This window comes from Stenella coeruleoalba (genome assembly GCF_951394435.1).
Source record: "Stenella coeruleoalba genome assembly, chromosome: 11".
NCBI classification, from domain to species: domain Eukaryota; kingdom Metazoa; phylum Chordata; class Mammalia; order Artiodactyla; family Delphinidae; genus Stenella; species Stenella coeruleoalba.
This window is the reverse complement of record NC_137157.1, coordinates 47,866,297-47,890,991: the sequence shown is the minus strand read 5'-3', so window position 1 is coordinate 47,890,991 and position 24,695 is coordinate 47,866,297. Positions and strand designations below refer to the sequence as shown.

Below are 24,695 nucleotides of genomic sequence, written 5' to 3'. Positions count from 1 at the left end.
TCAATTTCCTGTTTTATAACTGTTAGCAGTTGCCTTATGTATTGAGGTGCTCCTGTGTTGGGTGCATATATATTTAAATTGTTATATTTATGCAGTTTAATTTGTATATATATTTATATGTTAAATTGTTGATCCCTTGATCATTATGTAGTGTCCTTCCTTGTCTCTTGTAACAGTCTTTATTTTAAAGTGTATTTTATCTGATACGAGTATTGCTACTGCAGCTTTCCTTTGATTTCCATTTTCATTATCTTTTTCCATCCCCTCACTTTCAGTCTGTATGTGTCCCTAGGTCTAAAGTGGGTCTCTTGTAGACAGCATATAGATGGGTCTTGTTTTTGTATCCATTCAGCAAGCCTGGGTCTTTTGGTTGGAGCATTTAGTCCATTTACGTTTAAGGTAATTATCAATATGTATGTTCCTATGATCATTTTCTTAATTGTTTTGGGTTTGTTTTTGTAGGTACTTTTCTTCTCTTGTGTTTCCCACTTAGAGAAGTTCCTTTAGCATTTGTTGTTGAGCTGGTTTGGTGGTACTGAATTCTCTTAGCTTTTGCTTGTCTGTAAAGCTTTTGCTTTCTCCATCGAATCTGAATGAGTAATCTTCGTTGTAGGTTCTTCCCTTTCAACACTTTAAATATGTCATGCCACTCCCTTTTGGCTTGTAGAGTTTCTGCTGAGAAATCAGCTATTAACCTTATGGGAGTTTCCTTCTATGTTATTTGTCGTTTTTCCCTTGAAGCTTTCAATAATTTTTCTTTGTCTTTAACTTTTGCTAATTCGATTACTGTGTGTCTCAGTGTGTTTCTCCTTGGGTTTATCCTGTATGGGACTCTCTGCACTTCCTGGACTTGGGTGGCTTTTTCCTTTCCCATGTTAGGGAAGTTTTCGACTATAATCTCTTGAAATATTTTCTCAGGTCATTTCTCTCTCTCTTGTCCTTCTGGGACCCCTATAATGTGAATGTTGTTGCTTTTAATGTTTCCCAGAGGTCTCTTAGGCTGTCTTCATTTCTTTTCATTCTTTTTTCTTTATTCTGTTCCACAGCAGTGAATTCCACCATTCTGTCTTCCAGGTCACTTATCTGTTCTTCTGCCTCAGTTGTTCTGCTATTGATTCCTTTTAGTGCAGTTTTCATTTTAGTTATTATATTGTTCATCTCTTTGTCCTTTAATTCTTCTAGGTCTTTGTTTAACATTCCTTGCATCTTCTCAATCTTTGCCTCCATTCTTTTTCCGAGGTCCTGGATCATCTTCACTATCAGTCTGAATTATTCTTCTGGAAGGTTGCCTATCTCCACTTCATTTAATTGTTTTTCTGGAGGTTTATCCTTTTCCTTCATCTGGTACATAGCCCTCTGCCTTTTCATCTTGTGTATCTTTCTGTGAATGTCATTTTTGTTCCACAGGCTGCAGGATTGTAGTCCTTCTTTCTTCTGCTGTTTGCCGTCTTGTGGATGAAGCTGTCTAAGAGGCTTGTGTAGGTTTCCTGATGGGAGGGACTGGTGGTGGGTAGAGTTGGGTGTTGCTCTGGTGGGCAGAGCTCAGTAAAACTTTAATGTGCTTGACTGCTAATGGGTGGGGCTGGGTTCCCTCCCTGTTGGTTGTTTGGCCTGAGGTGACCCAACACTGGGGCCTACTTGGGCTCTTTGGTGGGGCTAATGGCGGACTGTGGGATGGCCCACGCCACAGAGCACTTCCTAGAACTTCTGCTGCCAGTGTCCTTGTCCTCACGGTGAGACACAGCCACCCCCCGCCTCTGCAGGAGACCCTCCAACAGTAGCAGGTAGGTCTGGTTCAGTCTCCCCTGGGGTCACTGCTCCTTCCCCTGGGTTCTGATGCGCACACTACTTTGTGTGTGCCCTCCAAGAGTGGAGTCTCTGTTTTCCCCAGTCCTGTCGAAGTCCTGCAATCAAATCCCGCTAGCCTTCAAAGTCTGATTCTCTAGGAATTCCTCCTCCCATTACTGGACCCCCAGGTTGGGAAGCCTGATGTGGCACTCAGAACCTTCACTCCAGTGGGTGGACCTCTGTGGTATAAGTGTTCTCCAGTTTGTGAGTCACCCACCCGGCAGTTATGGGATTTGATTTTACTGTGATTGTGCCCCTCTTACCATCTCATTGTGGCTTCTCCTTTGTCTTTGGATGTGGGGTATCTTTTTTGGTGAGTTCCAGTGTCTTCCTGTTAATGATTGTTTAGCAATTGGTTGTGATTCTGATGCTCTTGCAAGAGGGAATGAGAGCATGTCCTTCTTTGCCATCTTGAACCAGTCTCCTCAACGTCCTATAGTTTCTAAGTACAGGTCTTTAACCTCCTTAGTTAGATTTATTCTAAGTATTTTATTTCTTTTGACACAATTATAAATGGGATTGTTTTCTTAATTTCTTTTTTTAATTGGAGCATAATTGCTTTACAATGTTGTGTTAGTTTCTGCTGTACAGTGAAGTGAATCTGCTATATGTATACATATATCCCCTCCCTCTTAGACCTCCCTCCGTACCCCCATCCCACCCATCTAGATCATCACAGAGCACCAAGATGAGCTAGCTCCCTGCTGTACAGCTGTAGAACAGGTATGTGTTTTACAGATACCCACTAGCTATCTGTTTTACACATGGTAGTGTATTTATGTCAAACCTAATCTCCCAATTCATCCCACCCTCCCCTGCCCTCCCTGTGTCCACACATCCGTTCTCCATGTCTGCCTTTCTGTTCCTGCCCTGCAAATAGGTTCATCTGTATCATTTTTCTAGATTCCACATATATGTGTTAATACATGATATTTGTTTTTTTAATACAGCAGGTTTTTATGATCTATTTTATACATATTAGTGTATATATGTCAATCCCAATCTCTGAATTCATCCCACTCCCCTCCCCCCTGCTTTCCCCCCTTGGTGTCCATACGTTCTCTACACCTCTGTCACTATTTCTGCCTTGCAAACCGGTTCATCTGTACCATTTTTCTAGATTCCACATATATGCGTTAACATGATATTTTGTGTTTCTCTTTCTGACTGACTTCACTCTATGACAGACTCTAGGTCCATCCACATCTCTACAAATGACCCAATTTCATTTCTTTTTATGGCTGAGTAATATTCCATTATTTTTATATATATATATATATATATATATATATATATATATGTACACCACATCTTTATCCAATCATCTGTTGATGGACACTTAGGTTGCTTCCATGTCCTGGCTATTGTAAGTAGTGCTGCAGTGAACATTGGGGTACATGTGTCTTTTTGAATTGTGGTTTTCTCTGGGTATATGCCCAGTAGTGGGATTGCTGGGTCGTATGGTAGTTCTATTTTTAGTTTTTTAAGGAACCTCAATACTGTTCTCCACAGTGGCTGTATCAATTTACATTCCCACCAATAGTGCAAGAGGGTTCCCTTTTCTCTGCACCCTCTCCAGCATTTATTGTTTGTAGATTTTTTTGGTGATGGCCATTTTGACTGGTGTGAGGTGATACCTCATTGTAGTTTTGATTTGCATTTCTCTAATTTTTAGTGATGTTGAGCATCTGTAACCCATTAGTTAGATTTATCCTAAGTATTTTATTCCTTTCGTTGCAATTATAAATGGGATTGTTTTCTTAATTTCTGTTTCTGATTGTTCATTGTTACCATATAGAAATGCAAAAGATTTCTGTATATTTTTGTCTCCAGCAACTTTACCAAATTCATTGATGAGCTCTAGTAGTTTTTGGTGGTGTCTTGAGGATTTTCTTTTCTTTGGTGTGCCATGCGGCTTGTAGGATCTTAGTTCCCTGAGCAGGGATTGAACCCAGGACCCTGACAGTGAGAGCGCCGAGTCCGAACCACTGGACTGCCAGGGAATTCCCAGGAATTTCTATGTGTAGTATCATGTTATCTGTAAACAGTGACAGTTTTACTTCTTTCTTTGCAGTTTGGATTCCCTTTATTTCTTTTTCTTATCTGATTGCTGTGACTAGGACTTCCAATACTATGATGAGTAAAAGTGACAAGAGTGGGCATCATTGTCTTTTTCCTATCTTAGAGGAGATGCTTTCGCCTTTTCACCATTGAGTATGACATTAGCTGTGGTCTTGTCATATATGGCCTTTATTATTTTGAGATATGTTCCCTCTATACCCACTTTGTTGAGAGTTTTTATCATAAATGGATATGTTGAATTTTGTCAAATTTTTCTACATCCCTTGAGATGATCATATGATTTTTTTCATCATTTTGTTAATTTGGTGTATCACATTGATTAATTTGTGGATATTGTTCCATCCTTGCATCCCTGGTATAAATCCCACTTGATCCTTGTGTATGATCCTTTTAGTGAATTGTTGAATTCAGTTTGCTAATATTTTGTTGAGGATTTTTGCATCTGTGTTCATAAATGATATTGGCCTGCAACTTTCTTTTTTTGTGATATCTCTGTCTGGGTTTGGGAGCAGGATGATACTGGTCTCATAGAATGAGTTTGGAAGTGTTCCTTCCTCTGCAGTTTTTCGAATAGTTTGAGAAGAATAGGTGTTAACTCTTCTCTAAATGGTAGAATTCACCTGTGAAGCCATCTGGTCCTGGACTTCTGTCTTTTGGGAGTTGTTTCATTACTGATTCAATTTTATTACTGGTAATTGGTCTATTCATAATTTCTATTTCTTCCTGGTTCATTCTGAGGACATTGTACATTTCTAGGAATTTGACATTTCTTTGAGGTTGTCCGTTTTATTGGTATATAATTATTTGCAGTAATCTTTTATGATCCTTTGTAATTCTGTGGTGTCAGTTGTAACTTCTTTTTCATTTCTGATTTTATTGATTTGGGCTTTCTTTTTTTTTCTTGTCAAGTCTGGTTTATCAATTTTGTTTATGTTTTCAGAGAACTAGCTCTTAGTTTCATTAATCTTTTCTGTAGTTTTTTTAGTCTCTATTTCTTTTATTTCTGCTCTAATCTTTATGATTTCTTTCCCTCTACTAACTTTGGGTTTTATTTGTTCTTCCTTTTCTGGTTCCTTTAGGTGTAAGATTAGGTTGTTTATTTCAGGTTTTTCTTCTTTCCTGAGGTAGGCTTGTGTCACTGTAAACTTTTCTTTTAGAACTGCTTTTGCTGCATCCCATAGATTTTGGATTGTTGTGTTTTTGTTTTCATTTGTTTCCAGGTACTTTTAAATTTCTTTTTTGATATCTTCAGTGATCCATTGGTTGTTTAGTAGCATATTGGTTAGCCTCACATTCACATTTAATGTCATTATTGATAGGTATGTACTTATTGCCATTTTGTTCATTGTTTTGGGGCTGTGGTTTTTGCATTTTTTTTTTTTATTATAGTTGACTGTGGTCAGAAAAGATGCTTGATATGATTTCAGTTTTGTTACATTTATGGAGACTTGTTTTGTGGCCTAGTATGTGATCTGTCCTGGAGCATATTCCTTGTGCATTTGAAAAGAATGTATTCTGTGGCTTTTGGATGAAATGTTCTGTATATATCTATTAAGTTCATGTGGTCTAATATGTCATTTAAGGCCTACCTAGTATTACTGTATTACTGTCAGTTTCTCCCTTTATGTCTGTTAATATTGCTTTATGTGTTTTTCTAAAAATAAATTTATTTACTTATTTATTTATTTTTGGCTGCATTGGGTCTTTTGTTGCTGCAGACGGGCTTTCTCTAATTGTGGCTAGTGGAGGCTACTCTTTGTTGCGGTGCGCAGGCTTCTCACTGCAGTGTTCTCTGTTGCAGAGCACAGGCTTTAGGTGAGCGGGCTTCAGTAGTTTTTTGTTTTTTTTGTTTTTTGCGGTACGCAGGCCTCTCACTGTTGTGGCCTCTCCCGTTACGGAGCACAGGCTCTGGACACGCAGGCCTATCTGCCATGGCTCATGGGCCCAGCTGCTCTGCAGCATGTGGGATCTTCCTGGACTGGGGCACGAACCCATGTCCCCTGCATCAGCAGGTGAACCCTCAACCACTGCGCCACCAGGGAAGCCCGCTTCTGTAGTTTTTTTTTTTTTGAGGTACGTGGGCCTCTCACTGCTGTGGCTTCTCCCGTTGCGGAGCACAGGCCCTGGACACGCGGGCCCAACGGCAATAGCTCACGGGCCCAGCCGCTCCTCGGCATGTGGGATCCTCCTGGACCGGGGCATGAACCCGTGTCCCCTGCATCAGCAGGCGGACTCTCAACCACTGCACCACCAGGGAAGCCCCGCTTCAGTAGTTTTGACAGGCAGGCTCAGTAGTTGTGGCTCGTGGGCTCTAGATTGCAGTGTCAGTAGTTGTGGTGCATGGGCTTAGTTGCTCCACGGCATGTGGGATCTTCCCGGAGAAGAGCGTGAACCCGTGTCACCTGCATTGGCAGGCAGATTCTTAACCACTGTGCCACCAGGGAAGTCCCTGCTTTATGTGTTTAGGTGCGCCTATGTTAGGTGCATTTATAACTGTTATGTATCTTTTTATTAGGTTTATCCCTTTATCATTATGTATTGTCCTTAGTGTCGTGTGACTGTCTATTTTCAAATCTATTCTGTCTGATGTAAGTACTGCTACCTCGTTTTTATTTTTGTTTTTTTAATTTCCATTTGCATGGAATACTTTTTTCCATCCCCTTACTTTCAGTTTGTATGTTCAGATCTGAAGTGAGTCTTTTGTAGGCAGCATATATATTGGTATTGTTTTTGTAGCTGTTCAGCCATTCTATGTGTTTTGATTGGAGCATTTAGTTCATCTACATTTAATGTGATTTTTGATAGGTATGTACTTATTGCCATTTTGTTAACTGCTTTGGGGTTGTTTTTAATAGTTGTTTTTGGTCCTTCTTTTGATCTCTTCCCTTGTGATTTGAAGACTTTCTTTAATGTTATGTTTGAATTCCTTTTTTCTGTGTGTTTATATTATAGGTTTTTGGTTTCTAGTTACCTTGAGGTATCTATCTATCTGTGTGTCTATCTACCTACCTATCTATGATTATTTTAAGTTGCTGATCTCTTAAGTTCAAATGCATTTCAACAATCCTGCATTTTTACTAATCATCCCCCCATGTTAACTGTTTTTGACATCACATTTTGCATCTTTTTTGTGTGTGTATCCCCTCACTACTTATTGTGGTTATAGACAGTTTTACTACTTTTGTCTTTTAACCTTCTTACTAGCTTTGTACATAGTTGATTGACTACCTTTACTGTATATTTGTCTTTACCAATGAGATTTTTCCTTTTGTAGTTTCCATTTTTCTAGTTGTGGCATTTTTTTTTTCTTTTTTCCACTTAGGAAGTCCCTTTAACATTTCTTGTAAAGCTGGTTTGCTGGTGTTGAACTCTTTTAGCTTTTGCTTGTCTGTAAAATTTTTGATCTCACCCTCAAGTGAAAGCCTTGCCTGGTAGGTTTTTTGTTGTAGGTTTTTGTTTTTTGTTGTTGTAGGTTTTTTTTTTTTGTAGGTTTTTCCCTTTTTTGTTGTAGGTTTTTCCCTTTCATCACTTTAAGTATATTGTGCCACTCCCTTCTGACCTGCAGAGTTTCTACTGAAAAGTCAGCTTATAGCCTTATGGGAGTTCCCTTGTACATAAGTAGTTGCTTTTCCTTTGCTGCCTTTAATATTCTCTCTTTATCTTTAATTTTTGCCGTTTAGTTTTTTTAAATATTTATCATTCATTTATTTTGGCTGTACTGACTCTTAGTTGTGGCATGTGGGATCTTATTATTTTTTTTAGTTGTTCCATGTGGACTTCTTAGTTGCAGCATGTGGACTTTCAATTGTGGCATGCAGATTCTTAGTTGTGGCATGCATGTGGGATCTAGTTCCCCAAACAGGGATTGAACCTGGGCCTCCTGCACTGGGAGTGTGCAGTCTTACCTACTGGGCCACCAGGGAAGTCCTGCCATTCAGTTTTTGTCTTGGTGTGGTCCTCTGGGTTGATACTGTATGGGACTCTCTGGGCTTCCTGGACCTGGATGTCTGTTTTCTTTCCCAGGTTAGGGAAGATTTTAGCTATTATGTCCTCATATATATTCTCTGCCCCTTTCTCTCTTCTCCTTCTGAGACTCCTATAATGTGAATTTTGGTACACTAGATGTCCCTCAGGTCTCTTAAACTCCTCATTTTCTTTTTTTTTTTTCTAATTGAAGTATAGTTGATGTACAATATAAATTTCAGGTATAAAACAGTGATTCACAATTTTCAAAGATTATACCCCATTTATAGTTACAAAATATTAGCTATATTCCCTGTGCTGCACAATATATCCTTGTAGCTTATTTATTTTATACATAGTAGTTTGTACCTGTTAATCTTCTACCCCTATCTTGCCCCTCCCCTCTTCCTTCTCCCTTCTCCCCGTTGGTAAACACTAGCTTGTTTCTATTTGTAAGTCTGTTTCTTTTTGTTACATTCACAAGTTTGTTTTATTTTTCAGATTATACACATAAATGATATCATACATTATTTGGCTTTCTCTGACTTATTTCACTAAACATAACACCCTTCAAGTCCATCCATGTTTCAAATGGCAAAATTCCATTCTCTTTTATGGCTGAGTAGTATTCCATTGTATATATTACCACATCTTATTTATCCATTTGTCTGTTGGTGGACACTTAGGTTGCTTCCATATCTTGGCTATTGTAAATAATGCTGCTATGAACATTGGGATTGTCCTAATTTCTTTTTATTTGTTTGCTTGTCTGTTTGCTTTTTCTGTTCAGCTCCAGTGATTCCCACTACTCTGTCTTCTAGCTTGTGGATCCATTCCTCTGTACCATCTAATCTACTGTTGATTCTTTCTAGTGTATTTTTCGTTTCAGTTATTGTATTCTTCATCTCTGTTTGGCTCTTCTTTGTATTTTCTAACTCTTCGTTAAAACTGTATAACTTTTTGCTCTGTTCAGCCATGGATATCTAAAGTTCTGAACATCATTATGATCATTACCTGGTGACTAGGGCTGTATGCTCTAAGGGTGCCCCCTATTTGGGCTGCTTGAACCCTTCTGTTGTGGTGGGCTGATTACTGTGGGCCATCTTGGTGGGTGTGGCTGGCCCTGTTCTGGTTGGTTTCCAAGCCCTGCCTTGTGCAGAGGCTGCCATCTGCTGGTGGGTAGGGCTGGATTACAAGGTTGCTGGCTATGGGGCCCTGGGGGATCCTGGGCTCCAGCTAATCCACTAGTGAGTGGAGCCAGGTACTAGAGTGGATGGTTATGGGGATGGAGGTGGGGGAGTGTGTCCTCGATCTAATGTTGGCTTGCTGGTGGGTGGGGCCAGTTCCTGACACAGCTGGCTGCTGGGTCTGAGGTGTCCCAAAACTGGTGTTGGCCCACTGGTGAATGGGGCTGGAGGCTGGGGCAGCTGGCTCATGGATCCAAAGGGTCTTGGAGCTGGTGTCTGCCTGCTGGTGGGTGGGATTGGGGCCTGGGGGTTCCTGGGGCTGGTGTTGGCCTGCGGGTAGACAGTGCTGGAGCTAGTGCTAGCTCACTGGTGGGCAGAACTGCATTCCCAGGTCTCTGGCTGCAGGGCCCTAAGGGTCCTAGAGCTGGTGTCCTGCTAGTAGGTGGGGCTGGATCCTGGACCAGCTGGCTGAGGGTCCCAAGGTGTCCCAGAGCTGATTTTGGCCTGCTGTTGGGCAGGACCAGGGCCCAAAGGGTCTTGTGACTGGTGCAGGCCTACTGGTGGATGGGCTGGGTCCTGATACTGTAGGCTGCAGGGCTGAAGTGGTCCTGGGGCTGGTGTCCACCTGATGGTGGGCAGGGCCAAGGCCCAGGGTGTCCTGGGGCTAGTGCTGGCTCACTGGTTGGCAGATCCAGGTCCTGGGGTCTTTAGCTGCAGTGTCCTGGGGGTCCTGGAGTTGGTGTTTTGGCCTGGTGGTGGGTAGGGCTGGTGCCCATGGGATCCCGGGACTGGTGTCTACCCACTGGTGGGTGAGCCTGGTCCTGTGGCTAGTGCCAGCCCATTGGTAGGCAGGGTCAGGGTCTGAGGCCTCTGGTAGACAGAGCCAGGTCCTGGGTTGACTGTGGGCTCAGGGGATCTTAAGGCAGCAGGCCTCGTGGTGGGTGGGGCTGTCTCTCCACCTGGTTGGTTGCTTGGGCTGAGGCATCCCAGTACTGATAACCACGGGCTGGTGGGAGGGGCTGGATCCCAAGGCTAATAAGCTAGAGCAAGGACTCCAAAATGGCACTTGCCAGCAGTGTTCATGGGGTAGAGCAAACTCCCAAAGATGGTTGCTGCCAGTGTCTATGTCCCCAGGGTGAGCTGCAGTTGCCTCCTACCTCTCCAGGAGACTCCAAGATCAGATGGTGAGACTGATGCTCCTTTCAAATTACTGCTTATACTCTGGGTCCTGGAGGATGTGAGAGTTTGTGTGCACCTTTAAGAGCGGTGTCTCTATTTCCCACAGTCCTCTGGCTCTCCCAAAAGTAAGCCCTGCTGGCCTTTAAAGTCAGACATTCTAGGGGCTCATCCTCTTGGTGCAGGACTCCCCGGGCTGGGGAGCCCAATGTGGAGCTGACCACTCGCTCCTTGGTGGGTGACACACCCGCGGTATGGATCTTGACTACTACGTCACCACCCCTCTTACCCTGCTCATTGTGGTTCCTTCTTTATAACTTTGGTTGAAGGTCTTTTCTGCTAGTCTTCCAGTTTTTCTCATCAATAGTTTCCCTATTGTAATTTTGGTGTGCCCATGGGAGGAGGTGTGCTCAGGGTTTTCCCTTTTCTGCCATCTTGGCCACATTTCTCCCCCATTATAATTAGTTTTGTTAAAATAAAAATTATATTTGAATATCATCTATTTGGATAATCAAAGGCAGTAGTCTGAATATGCTTCTTTTGTTTTGGAAGGACCATGCCTGCCCACTTTGGAAGTACACATATATGGGCAGTTGGGAGCCTCTAAGGCATCGAATAAGACCAACATGAGAGAATGATGTTACAATTTAGTAGGGCCACGAAATGCTGTTGTCTCCCTATCCTGTTCACTTGTGTTACCATATGGCAGCCTGGCTTAAGTGGTTTCTCAACATGTGATAGTTCTGAACGGTCTGGAAGGGATGTAGCTAGTGCATGGATGGGACTAGGGTTAGCTACCCTGTCACTTGTCAGCATGAAAAGCCCTATCGTAATTGCTTGTAACTCCTCTGTGTCATCTATGAAACTAAATTCCATGAAGCCAAGAACATCTTCTTGATTGTGATACACATACAGGTAGGTGCTCAATAAGAGTTTATTGAATGAATCAAAGCACTGGGACTTAAGTCTTGAAGCCGGCTTTAAAAGCAGGAGATTGTGGGTCCCAAAGCTAAACCAGGGTTATATGTTGGCATAATTTAGATTTTTAATTTTAATAAATGTTTTAAAGGTACTGATTAGTGTTTAGGTCTGTAGGCTGATGACAATAACTGCAAGTAGTCATTCATTGTATTGTGAAAAGTTGGTAGTTGCATTTTCTGGTTATGTGAATTCTGAATTGGGTTTTGATTTAGTATTTATAAAAAATTATTTCTTAATAATTATTTCTTTAAAAAGTACCAGTTGTTTAAAAGTTTGTAGCCATATTGTCTATCATGCAGCCAGCTTTCAATTAGATATGATAGGGAATTTTTGACATTTACAAATACTGCTTTAAAAAGATAATTATCTGAAAGCACCAGCACATTTAGAAGGTGCTCAGAAGTGTTTAATTATAATAAATTGTAAAATGAACTGTTAACAGGAACTAGCAAAGAGCAACAGAAAATAGAACAAGGGCATTGTGAAGTGACAAGCAGTTGGGAGACTCCACGTGTGTTTAGTAATTTACTAGCAGGTAATGTATTTGAAATTATATATTAAAATATTGTTAGAATATTATTATTTCAGATAAGAGAACCATAATTGATTGTTTTTAGGAGGGTGGTGATCCTAAATCATACTTGAATTCTTATCACTCTTCTAAAACTCTCCTTTAAAAATTCCTATTTTAAAAAATTGATAGACATTGCCTCTCTCTCTTTTTTTTTTTGCCGCGGTTTGCGGGATCTTAGTTCCCTGACCAGGGATGAAACCCGGGCCCATGGCAGTGAAAGCATTGAGTCCTAACCACTGGACTACCAGGGAATTCCCAACATTGCCCTCTCATCCTTTCAGTCCTATAGATCTGCCTTCAGAATACAACTATTTATATGTTCACCCAACAACTTGAAGTCAGCGTAACAAAATATCTTTCATATTCACAATTTCAACTTTTTCAAAACATTTTTGTTTTTACTGTCACGTTAGTTGAATTTCTCAGTTAAGTTTTAGTATTTTTATGTGCTTATTTTTGGTCCACACCTTTCCAGGCAATACCCTGTATTAGGCCTTCTTCCAAGATCACAGTAACATCTGCCTAAGTTGACTTCACCTTTTTTTTTGGTTCATTTATAGATAATTTACAGATATCTTCATGTTGCTTCCCTGATTTAAATATTAAAAAACCCCAATAATTTCACTGCTTGTTGGACATTATCTCAGATGTTTGTCTGATCATTTTACTTTTACAGCTGTCTGTGGAACAGGTGCTTTCTTTTCACCACTCTCTTCTCTCATCTTTCTTGCTGCAACAAAGGTCCTAGGCCTCCTGAGTCTCTCAAGACTTTTAATTTTCATCCTAGTGGACCGGGACAGGCTAAATTCAAAATAGCAGATCTGGTACTTACCTGCTTAGTGGACTTAGAATTAGAGACAAATGCATAGAGCCTGGGATGGAGTCTGGCAGGTGGGAAGGACCAGAAGTCGTTTAATATCCTTCTTGCATCCATTCATGACCATAAACCCAGTGAGCTAGACTTGAATTCACCCCGCCCTTTTTTTTCCCACGTTGCCTGGAACTCTGTTCACACTTAAATTCACTGCCTTGCTGCTTTGTATCTTTCAATAGCAGATTGTAACATCCTTTTGTGTTGCCTTGTTCCCCCAGGTGCCTCATCTAATGCATTGTGTGCACAGTAGGCATTCAGTAAAGGATGTTGCTTGGCAAGGAAATCAGCTGTGCAGTTTTCTCTAGTTTACAAGAGGACAAGACACTTGTAAGAATCATCCTGAAAAAATATTGTCCATGCAATAAATTACTTAAATGGCAAAAGAGAAACATTTTAAGGAAACAGTGGTCTTTAAAAGTTGATATGGTATCAGACTTGTAATAGAATTGGGAAAGCTTTTCTTAAAAACAGAACAGCCTTCTGTATTTAAAAAAAATACTTTTTTTCACCTTTTCTCACAATCGTTCATTTTTCTTTTTTAAGAGGCATGTGAGACCAGGTCTCTGTAGTTAAGCACTTTAACCACCAGGTGGAAGCACCGCATTGGGAGTTCTCGGAAGCCAACCGTCAGCTCCTAACTACTGGTAGGTAGATTCCTAACAGTAAGTACAGAATACTCCTGGAAGACAGATTGCTGGGCTAGAAAGCAAAGAAATAATGGGAGTTGTTACACATTTTGGTCCTGAAATCTTTCACTATTCACCCTTCAGGGCTTCATGAGACAAACACTGTGTAAAAATACTATATGTTAGTGTTGAAGAACATGTTCTTGATCAATTAGGGAAAAGTTTAATTAACTGAGCTAAGTTAATAAACTTATTTCAAGATCTGGAAATTTCAATGAATATGTAAGAAGGTGTAGCAATTGTGTACGCTGGCGCTTCTGAAATTTGAGGTTTCTTTTTTTTTTTTTTTTTTTTTTTGAGGTACGCGGGCCTCTCACTGTTGCGGCCTCTGCGGTTGCGGAGCACAGGCTCCGGTTGCACAAGCTCAGCGGTCCCCAGCATCGGCAGGCGGACTCTCAACCACTGCGCCACCAGGGAAGCCCTGAGGTTTCATTTTTTAAATCAGTTGCTTTTCTTTCATTCTAAAAGTAGTTAGTAGAAAATTTCAAAAATGAAGTAGGAAAAAACGAAAACATACTACCAACCAAAAAGCTGACTAATCCTTTTTACAGTTTATCTTCTTTTACCTTTTTCCCCTCTATGTCTAATAGTTTAAAATTTAGTTCATTTGTACTTTGCTTTGGACGGTGGCGTAGGGAGTAATAAACGCTATAAGGAGCTGCAAATTTAAGGATCAATGTCTAGGGACTTCCCTGGCGGTCCAGTGGTTAAGACTCCGTGCTTCCACTGCAGGGGGTGTGAATTCGATCCCTGGCTGGGGGACTAAGATCCCATATGCCACGTGGTACGGCCAAAAAAATTTTTTAAAAAAGTATCAAAGTCTAGCTAAGATATACCAGGAAACTCCTGCTAAAGGCGGTCCTATATAATGAATTCTCTTTTGAAAATAGAAAAACTGGCCCCAATTCATCTTCAAAATTGAGACATTTGTCACTTTTTAGAAATTGGTACCTGTAAATTAGTTCCTACTCAGTCTTGTCTTATTTAAACTATTATTTGTTTAGCATGTTTCAGGGGGCAGACATACACTTAAGCCCAACCTCTCTGTCCTATGACTAGAAATTCGATGTTAAGAGGTTGCATCGATGAAGGGATGAGGGTTAGGGCTGTTAGTTATCCAATTCCTAGAAGAGGCAAATTTTTTATTCTGTGTTTCAAAAGCACTTTGAAATCTATAAAATATTATTCAAGACAAAAGACTCCTCCCTATATACCAGCATTTCCCAAAATTTCTAGATATGTAAGTTCAAAGAGATGGTACTAGGCTAAATTATTTAAGAAAATGTTTCCATGGCTGAGTCTGGGGAATCCATTTCTTTCCTGCTTGATTTCTCAGACCCTTTACAGTGTATGCTGGGAATTTTCCAAAGATTTTGTGTGTGTGTGTGTTTGTGGTATGTGTTTTTTGTGTGATTTTTTGTGTGTTTGTTTTTTGGGTTTTGTGCCAGTAGGCACACTTTTCATCCATTATCTCCCCCATGGCACAAAGTAATTTGGATAGGTATATATCATATAAACTTCCGGAAGGACTCTCTGGGCTTTGAAGAATTATTGCAGTACTGTTGCCTCATAAAAGGTCATTAGATTTTGTCTTTATTTGATGGCAGTCAGTTCTCTCTGGTATGTGGACTTTGTACACTGGTGTAAGTATTTGTTTTCAAAGTAATGTAATGGAAAGAAACAGCATTTGTTGTTTACAGAAATATTAATTCTTTATTGAGAATCAGAAATATTCTGATTTTACTGAATTCAGAGGTAGTCTTGGCCCCTGCCCCATAACACTTTTTAGTCTTAGACAATTTGTGCATTTTAAGTTTTTAATTATAGTACAAAAGAAAGTCACTGAGAAAACTTATAAAATCAGCTTATGCAACATTTATAAAAGGCTATGGAGTAGTTCATGTGCTGAAGTATGATAAAATGGTTTGTGAGCAATACAGTACAATATCTGCTTATCAGTGATACAATGTAAAGTCTGTAATGAAGTTAGACTGTTTCCCCAAATTTCTACGTTAGGTGCTGTGAACTTTTTTTCACTTTAACCATCATAATTTTCTCCCCTTCCCGCCAATCTAAATCTGTCATGACATAGGCATCAACTGTATTGTCACCGTGTAGAATAAGAACCAAATTTCTCAATAAGCAACTTCCCCTGTCACAGTGAGACAATATGCTATGCTCATTTTTCTAGATTCCCTAGGAAAAGATATTTTTAATCCAGTGACAGATATTTTTACTTTCTAAAGGTAGAGCTAACCTCTCATACCATTTTAAGAAATACTACAAATGCAAATTTGCTTCTAGAACAAAAATGTTGATTTCTTAGACTTTCAGAAATATTGAGAAGAGGCTTTTTAACATTTCTGATACATCCAACAGCTCAAGTCTGTGATAAATTAAGCACCAAAGTCAACACTGATAGTACCTGCAGAGACTTAACATTTCTCTAAAATACTCTCCACCATTTAAATTCATTCTTGTTAACATTTATTATAATTTGAGGAGGTACGTGGGTAAAAGCTGTGTTATTTCATGAACATTTCCTTAAATATTATTAAATGGTCATTCTAGCTAGCCACTGTTTCAGCTTTCAGACCAATTCTGTTTATTGGTCTCTAATAAGTTATACTGCCTTCAAAATATTTATGCCTCTTGAGTGTTAATTATCCTTCCTCCACCTGGGCAGGTACCCAAAACTGGCACCAGAGTGTGGCATCTTACACCGCTGCTACTGATAATCATAGAATCACAGTCAAGCAGAGACCTTCATTTTACAGGTAAGGAAACTGAACTGTGGTGGGTTGAATCACAGGGCTCCTGCCTCCTAATTATCATTCTATTATACATGCTATCTTCTTTTCGCCTATCTTGAAAATCTTTTACTATGTTGGTTTCTCTATAAAAGGAATTACACCTGAACTTAGAACCCGGGGAGCATAATCAACAGCCTAAGAGGGTGGAGAACAGTAGGAAAGGTGTTGGGGATCTGGTCTCACTGTAGTCAGAATTCCATGGTTGTTTTTTCTCTTGAACACGTCACTTGATGAGTGGAGGGTGTAGCTGGGATTCTACCATACTAAATCCTTGCAGCAAACTTCACTTTCAAGCACAGAGCTGTCGCTGCAAAATATACCTCAAACCTGCTCTGAACTAAATTCAGGTTTGGTTTATACTTGGTTTGGAAATTTTCTAAATTGTTTTGCTTGTCTCTAAATGGTTTTAAGTTTGATTCTGATAAAATTTCTGATTTTAAAAGCATTATTTCCTTCAGAAATTTACATTAAGGTTCATGTCCCTTCAGAATTGCTATCTTAGAAAAGGAAAAGTTAGAACTCAGAATGCCTGACTGAAAATTGTTTAGGACTTGATAGTAAATCAAGTTGAGTTTTGTATACTTTTATCTGTAATATTACCAAACTCATTTTCTGCAATATTATATTAATATATACTTTCAAGTATATAATAAATTACCACTTATTTAAATAAAAATGATCAAGATATTTAGGTTATTACCAGATTTAAAAGAGTTCTACAAATATTGCTGATATTAACATGTATGATTTTGTGCATGTAGAATAAACTGGCATAGGAATAGCTCCTAAATGCCCATGTATCTCCCTTTCATTTGTGGGTCTCAAGCAGGTACCAAGCCCAGTACAGTTTCTGTTTCCAGACCCTATGGGACTTTCAATTTAAAATAAGAGCCAAGGCAACTCACTTTCATGAGCGATACACAGCACTCAGAAACCTGCTCGCCAGAGTTGCTGGTCTGCTGTTTGATACCCCCACCTCCCCTAATTCTTGCATATAATGTTTTAAGAGCAGCAGTTTGCTGGAGCACTTGGTTCATTCATTCAGGTCTCACCATGTGATAGGGTTTAGAATAAGTTTTTCAAACAAATTAAATAGACCCTGGTCTCAGAGACCTCTCACTCTGCCAGAGAAAATCACTCATGGAAATAGAAGAGCATAATGCAGTGTTATAAATCCCACAACAGAGGTAACCTGTTTAACTTGTGGAGCAAAGGGGCTGGGAGGGGGTGAAACTGAGTGGAATGGGACAATGGTCAGCAAAGGTTTCCCAGAGGAGTTGATACCTGAACTGTTGTTGTTTTTTTTAAGGGAATCATCATTGATCTTTATATTTTACTTGTTTACTCTTTAACAGACTAGTCTTTGTTTCTGTTGGAGTTTCACCTAAGTAAGATATGTAATTTACACAGCATGTATGCCTTGGAGCCTTCACTTTCTAGAGTACATTATTATGAAGCACCTAATGAAGCATTATTTTAATATTTAATAGTCACTATCCTCTTTTTTTTATTGTGGTATAATATACATAAAATTTACAATTTTAACCAGTTTTGAGTATACAATTCAGTGGCATTAAATACTTCACAATGTTGTACAACCATTATCACTATTTCCAGAACTTTCTCATCATGACAAACAGAAACTCTGTACCCATTAAACAACCTGAACTGGGTTTTAAAGGAGGAGTGGGAAAGAAAATGTAGTGGGTCAGAATGTCATTGCAGACACAGGGGACACACAGTGTGTTGTGTGTGTAGGAACTACAAGCAGTTGATTGCTGATTTTTGTTTTAAATAGACCCCTTTCCCCAGTGCTGTGTGGAGGTTGGATTTGAAGAGGAGAAAGCTGGAAGCAAGAGACCAGTAGAGCTGTTGCCGTGGTACAGGTGAGCTATGATGGCCTAAACCTGGTGGTGTTAGTAGCCATGAAGAGAGGGTAGAATCAATCAACACATACAAATAACATCAATCTTTAGTGACTGACTGGATAGATGGGATGGAGGAGGAGGAGGAGGTATCAAGGGTGACTCCCAGGTTTCTAGTTTGGTGCTATCAGTAACTGAGACAGAAGGCAGGAGGAAGACCAGCTCTGGGGAGAGAAGTATGTTCAATTTTTCAACATGATGAGTTTGAGGTATCTATGGGTCACATCCAGGTAGATGTGTCCAGTGGGCAGTCAGACCTGAGTGTGAAGCTCAGGCATTTGGGGGTCATCAGCATAAGAGAAGACTGTGGCATCTGGTTGCAGAAAGGCAGGGACCCTTACCTTAATTGACCTATTATTTTGGGGCTCAGTAGACAAATTTGTCATCCCATCAGGCCCATATTTTCTTGGGCCACTGAGACATGGTTGCCTGTTTTCTCTCACATTTCCTTAGAACGTTGGCAAAACTTAATATTCCCAGTCCTATCATCATTTTTCCCTGCACTGAGAATTATATATGGCACTATCTCTTCACATATAGTACACATGGCAAGGTCTTGTATATAGTAGGTGATCAATAAATGTTCATCTTCATTGCTTATATTCAAATGGTTCTCTGTATACAAAATTACCTCCTTTTCTTCTTGCAGGAACTTCTTTCATGCTTCTCAAGTTTAACTTCTTACAAATTTCTAAGACTACTTCAAGATTAAGTGTAAGTGAGCAGTACTTGATGGGTAAGTGTCTTCCATCATTAAGACTAAATCATTCCTTTCATTATCACCATACTTTGCTTGTTGCAGGATTTGGAAACAAACATTTCTCTTCTTAGGGAAGGACCGTGGAGTTTATCCAGTCAAGGTCCCACAGAGGGAGTTAGAGTTGCAGTAACCTGGCGTGAGTAAGCCCTGATTCCAGGTGGTGATGGGGGTTGAGTTTCACATTCTGCTTTATTTGAACAATATGTGAAAAAGAGTCACTAAAAATAAGAACAGACTGGGCTTTGTTGCAGCTGAGTGGCCTTGCAAATCTCTGTAAAGAGGAATTATAGGACATAAAGGATCTGATTCTGGGATATGATCCAATTGCCCTGTGAATGGAAGTAAAATATCCTTTTTAAGAGCACTGAAGTTCTGGGATTTTGGGGGAATAGTCACTTCTGTGAGATGTGGATTGTGTCCAGGGACTGTAACCTGAGAGGAAACAAGAAAGTTATCTGAGTGATTTCAGATGTTTTGTGGTGCCAACAGTGAAAAACACTGATATCCACCACTAAAATGCAGCCTTTATGAAACACATGTAACAACCTGCCAGGTCTCCCCAGGCTAGAAACAGCTTCAGTCCTGCGCGGTGAATGAGTTACCAAGTGCCTACTGATATGGACAGCAGTTGTTAATGCTGTTGCTGAGAATTACAAAGTGAAATAAAGACAGTTCCTTTATCTGAAGATGTAAGTCAGAAGCAATAGACTGATTTCTGTCCCCATCGTTTTCATGGAGCGCAAAGGTAAAGAGTTGACTGTTTCTCTTTGTCTCAAGTCTGTACTTAATATCCTGATTCTGTGTCAAGATTATTTATAAGTGGAATTTTTTTCTCAATTTATTCCATTTTCCTTGCAGCTGATCTAAGTGTATATGTAAGTTATTGCTTCTTTAAAAAGCTTTGATTTTACCTGGTTTTGTCCATGAGTCTGAATCTTCAGCTAGATTTATCTTTTTGGTGGAGGAAATGATCAGGAAAATAATGACAAATACTAAACGAACTATAGACTATTGCTACTGAGAAATGCTTTTATTATATATGGTAGAGAGGGAAAAGAATAACATTTACGTAACCACTAATGGCATGTATTTTAGCCATTCATTTCAGCTTCCAGAGTCTTTCTTACCTTCTGTTTTTGTCCTAGAGCTAGTAACTAAAGCCAACTTGTGCATAACTTTATTCTATAAATATGTGGCTTATTTTTAAAATTTTTTATTGGAGTATAGTTAGTTTACAAATTGTTAGTTTCAGGTGTATAGCAAAGTGAATCTGTTATACATATATCCAAGATGTGGCTTATTTATGGGATTTGCATAAAAACAATTTGTTGATAGATTCACTATAAGGAAAACCCTTTTTTTTCACAGAATGAAAATGTCACAGTAAATAACAGGAAAATAAAGGGTCTTTTTAGGCAAAGATTCATAGTGAGTTGAGGTCTTTCCAGCTCTATTCATGTCCTCGGTAGGAGGAAAGATACTCAAGAAAAGCATGAGCCCCTCACTCAAAGTGCTGAGTACTTTGGTGATAACCTATGGAGCAGGGGTTTTTAATCCTAGAGTTTTATGAACTGAAAACCATGCCCTTTATTATGTCCTAAAGAAGAAACAACTACAAAGCCAGTTTTTACTACAGAATAGATGACTACCTTCTCTCAGGAGTAGCTCTATACGGAATGACTAGTATGGCTGGCGTTAGACCCATTAAGCAAACTAGATGAATCTTGACATTCTTAAAGTCACATCAAAGAGGAAGAGTCATAATCTGGCCAAATAAATCAGATACTTATTCATTTAGTTCATTCACATAAACTCACTCAGCCTCAAACTAGTCCATGCGTCCTTAGAGGAAGAAAAGCCTTAGAAACATGCATCTAAATAAAATTAAAATCTGGAATTTTACTTGCATTGATTGGAAAACTCACCATTGTTTGCTTATGAGCGGGCAGCAAAATATGTATCACTTAATATAGTGGTAAACTTTGTGGATCAAATTTTATTTGTAGTGAATTCTAAGGAACTTGTGTCGCAATCAATTTTTAATAGTAGAAGTTATGGTTCACGGAACAGATGTTAAACTGGTATTCCATGAAGCTTGGAAGAACTGTGGCCACATTGTATTTTTGTTTGTGTTTTTAAATTTTTACTGGAATGTAGTTGCTTTACAATGTTGTGTTAGTTTCTGCTGTACAGCAAAATGAATCAGCTCTATGTATGTATATATCCCCTCCTTTTTGGATTTCCTTCCCATTTAGGACAACACAGAGCATTGAGTAGAGTTCCCTGTGCTATACAGTAGGTTCTTATTAGTTATCTGTGTTATACATAGTAGTGTATATATGTTAATCCCAATCTCCCAGTTCATCCCACCACCCCACATTGTTTATTTATTCTTATTAATAAGGTTTGTTCCATTTTTTATCCTAAAAGGTACCACCCGAAATGGGATTTGGCTTCTATTTGAAAAATTGCCAGTTGGGGAAAAAACATGATTTTCTGAGTTTCTCCCTATTATTGCCACCTCACCCACTCCCTGCTAAATGCAAGTTGGCCTTTTATTCTGTCCTGATATATCTACTTTTGGACTTTCCAGACTTATTTTAGATCCTTTCTAGGTAAGTAAGTATTGTGAGTTCTATAATATTTTAATAACAATAGTTATTAGCATTGTATACTTACCTCTATTACATAGACCCCAGGCAAGAGAAGGAGGTAATACTCTCCAAATTTGTTGGTTCTATAGGGGCAGACATGTTTTCTGTCTTGGACTTCTATAGTTACATTGGGTAATGGAGTCCCATTCTGATCAAAAATTTGACCCTTTACACCTGCAAGACAAAAAGAGAATTAAATGTTAATACCACATTTTATGGCATATGAAAAAAAATTCTTGTAATTATTTAAGAAAAATATGCCCAATATTTATTAGCTGTTTTGAGTTGAGTGTTTCAGAAGGGATGGTAAACTTTAAAAAAAATTGAGATATAATAAAAATATAACATATTAGTTTCAGGTGTACAACATAATGATTTAATATATGTATTGTGTAACAGTCACCACAATATGCCCAGTTAACATACACATTTTTTTTCTTGTAACGAAAACTTTTAAGATTTACTCTTAGCTAATTTCAAATATACAATACAGTATTTAACTATATTTACCATGCTGTACATTACATCCCCAGGACTTATTTATTTTATAACTGGAAGTTTGTACTTTTTGACTGCCTTCACCTATTTTTCCCCACCCCCTGCCTCTGGCAACTACCAGTCTATTCTCTATATCATGAGTTGTTTTTTTTTTTAAAGATTCCACATATAAGTAACATCATAAGCTATTTGTCTTTCTCTGATTTATTGATATTTCACTTAGTATAATGCCCTCAGTGTCTGTCCATATTGTCACAAATGGCAAGATTTCTTCTTATGGCAGAATAGTATTCCATTGTATAAATATACCACATTTTCTTTATTCATCCATCCAATTAAGTTGCTTCTGTGTCTCAGCTATTATAAATAATGCTGCAGTGAACATGGTGGGTGCAGATATCTTTTCAAGTTAGTTTTCTCATTTCTTTTGGACAAATACCCAGAAGTAGAATTACTGGATCATATGGTAGTTCTATTTTTGATTTTTCTTAGAATCTCTATACTGTTTTCCGTAGTGCTGCACCAATTTACATTCCCATCAACAGTGCACAAGGGTTCCCTTTTCTCCACATCCTTGCCAACACTTGTTGCTTCTTGTCTTTTTTGACAATAGCCTTTCTAACAGGGGTAAGGTGATATCTCTACTTGTCTTTAACTCTTGATACTTTAATTACAGTGTGTCTTGATGTGGATCTCTTTCGGTTCATCTTATTTGGAACGCTCCAGGCTTCCTGGATCTGGATGTCTGCTTCCTTCCCCAGGTCAGGGAACTTTTCAGCCATTTTTTCTTCAAATAAGTTTTATATCCCTTTTTCTCTCTCTCCTCCTTCTGGGACCCCTATAATGCAAATGTTTGTCTGTTTGATGTTGTCCCATAAGTTCTTTAAGCCATCTTCACTCTTTTTCATTCTTTTTCTTTTTGCTGCTCTGATTGGATGAATTCCATTGTCCTGTCTTCAGGTTCATTTATCCTTTCTTCTGCCTCATCTAGTCTGCTGTTGAACTCCTCTACTGTATTTTTCAGCTCTATGACTTTTATTTGGTACTTATATTTTCTTTCTCTTTGTTGAAATTCTCATTTTGTTCATGCATAGTTCTACTGAGCTCAGTGAGTATCTTTATGACCATTATTTTGAACTCTTTATCAGGTAAATCACCTACCTCTATTTCATTAAGCTCTTTTCTGGGGTTTTATCTTGTTCTTTCATTTGGAACATATTCCTCTGTGTTGACTCTCTGTGTTGGTTTCTATGCATTATATAAAACAACCATCTCTTCCAGTCTTGAAGGAGTGGCTTTGTGTAAGAGGTGAACTTACTGTTCAACCCTGCCCCAGCTCTGGGTTTTCTCTCAAACTTTTATGATTATCCAAGCAGCTTACTTTAGTCTTAATGGCTCCAGTAGTTGAGGGTGTGCCAAGACCTGTCAGTATCCCAAAGGGGAGTATCTCAGTCAGCACAAAGGTTCAGGCAGATTGGGAGCCAAACCCACAGCTTCGAAAGTATACAAATATACCTCTTCTGGGGGAAGACTGGGAGATGGGTGTTTCTGTCTACTCCCTCTGCACTGAGCCCTGGGGTGACTGACAGCCAGTTAAGAACCATTTCTTTGTTTGCTTTGTTCATCTCTTGCACTCATGAACACAAGCCATGTTGGCCAAGAGCCAGGCTATCAAGGGATGTGTTCTCTGGGCAGTAGCCAAAAAAGCCAAGGGGTACAGATGGGTACACAGGCTCCTTTCTTGGAGACACTGGTGATCTGGGGTACGGCATAGGTTGAGAGTGAAGATGGTGCCCAGTGGCCTCTGATGAATGATTGTAGTCAGCCGCTAGATGTGTATTTAATTAGAATCCTGCTCCTCAGGCCACAACTATGAAGATAAACTAATAGTCCTCTTTCACAGAAAGACTGGGTTTTCAGTCTGCTGCCTCTCCACTGTGCCCTGAGTGTAGCTGGTTAAGAACTCCTTCTCTGTTTGTTACAGTTCTGTGGGATTTATGAACACAAGACGTGCTGGCCAACAGACCCAGGAAATCAAGGGGTAGCCTCTGGGTGGCAACTGCAAAAAACAGTGCACCAGACGAGTGCACAAACTCTTTTCCAGGAGATTCCAGGATCCTGGAGGGAGGTGGAGGGACAGGGCAAAGATGGCAGCCACAAGCATCCATCTTTGGAGAGTATTTCAGTTGGCTCCTAGATGTATGTTAAATTAGATGACTGCCCCTCAGACTGAAACTTTCAGACAAGCAGATACGCCTCTTTCACAGAAAGACTGGGCACTTTTCAGTCAGCTGCCTTAGTGCTGGGTCCTGGGCGGTAGCCAGTTAAGTCTTTAAGAACTGTTTCTCAGTTTGCTATAGCCTTGTGGGTCTCATGGATGTGAGCCCCATCATTTTCAAAGCTAGATGTTTCAAGAGCCTCCAGAAGGAACCAGCCCTGCCAACACCTGGACTTTAGCCCAGTGAGACTGGTTTTGAACTTCCAACCTCCAGAACTGTACATTTAAATTCACTGTTACTTGAGAGGAGACAAGATGGCGGAGTAGAAGGTGAGCTCACCACTTCTTATGGAAACACCAAAGTCACAACTAACTGCTGTACAACCATTAACCAAAAAATGCTGAAACCTACCAAAAAAGATACCCTGCATCCAAAGACAAAGAAGAAGCCACAAA

At 39.5% G+C, this 24,695-nt stretch overlaps 1 protein-coding gene and 1 long non-coding RNA gene across 2 annotated transcripts in view; one reads left to right on the top strand and one right to left on the bottom strand.

Annotated features, from left to right (window-relative positions):
- Window positions 1-14,673: 14,673 nt before the first annotated feature.
- Window positions 14,674-18,848, top strand: LOC307193987. The gene is made up of 3 exons (XR_013830470.1): window positions 14,674-16,148; window positions 17,983-18,070; window positions 18,759-18,848. It is a non-coding gene; the product is annotated as an uncharacterized lncRNA (long non-coding RNA).
- CPM (carboxypeptidase M) overlaps window positions 18,174-24,695 on the bottom strand; it is an 84,860-nt gene continuing 78,338 nt past the window's right edge. The window contains exons 8-9 of the mRNA XM_079936624.1: window positions 21,549-21,697; window positions 18,174-19,301 (exon numbers count right to left, since the gene is read on the bottom strand). Coding sequence (XP_079792750.1) covers window positions 19,059-19,301; window positions 21,549-21,697 — 392 coding nt within the window. The 3' untranslated portion in view covers window positions 18,174-19,058. The remainder of the gene's footprint in view (window positions 19,302-21,548; window positions 21,698-24,695) is intronic.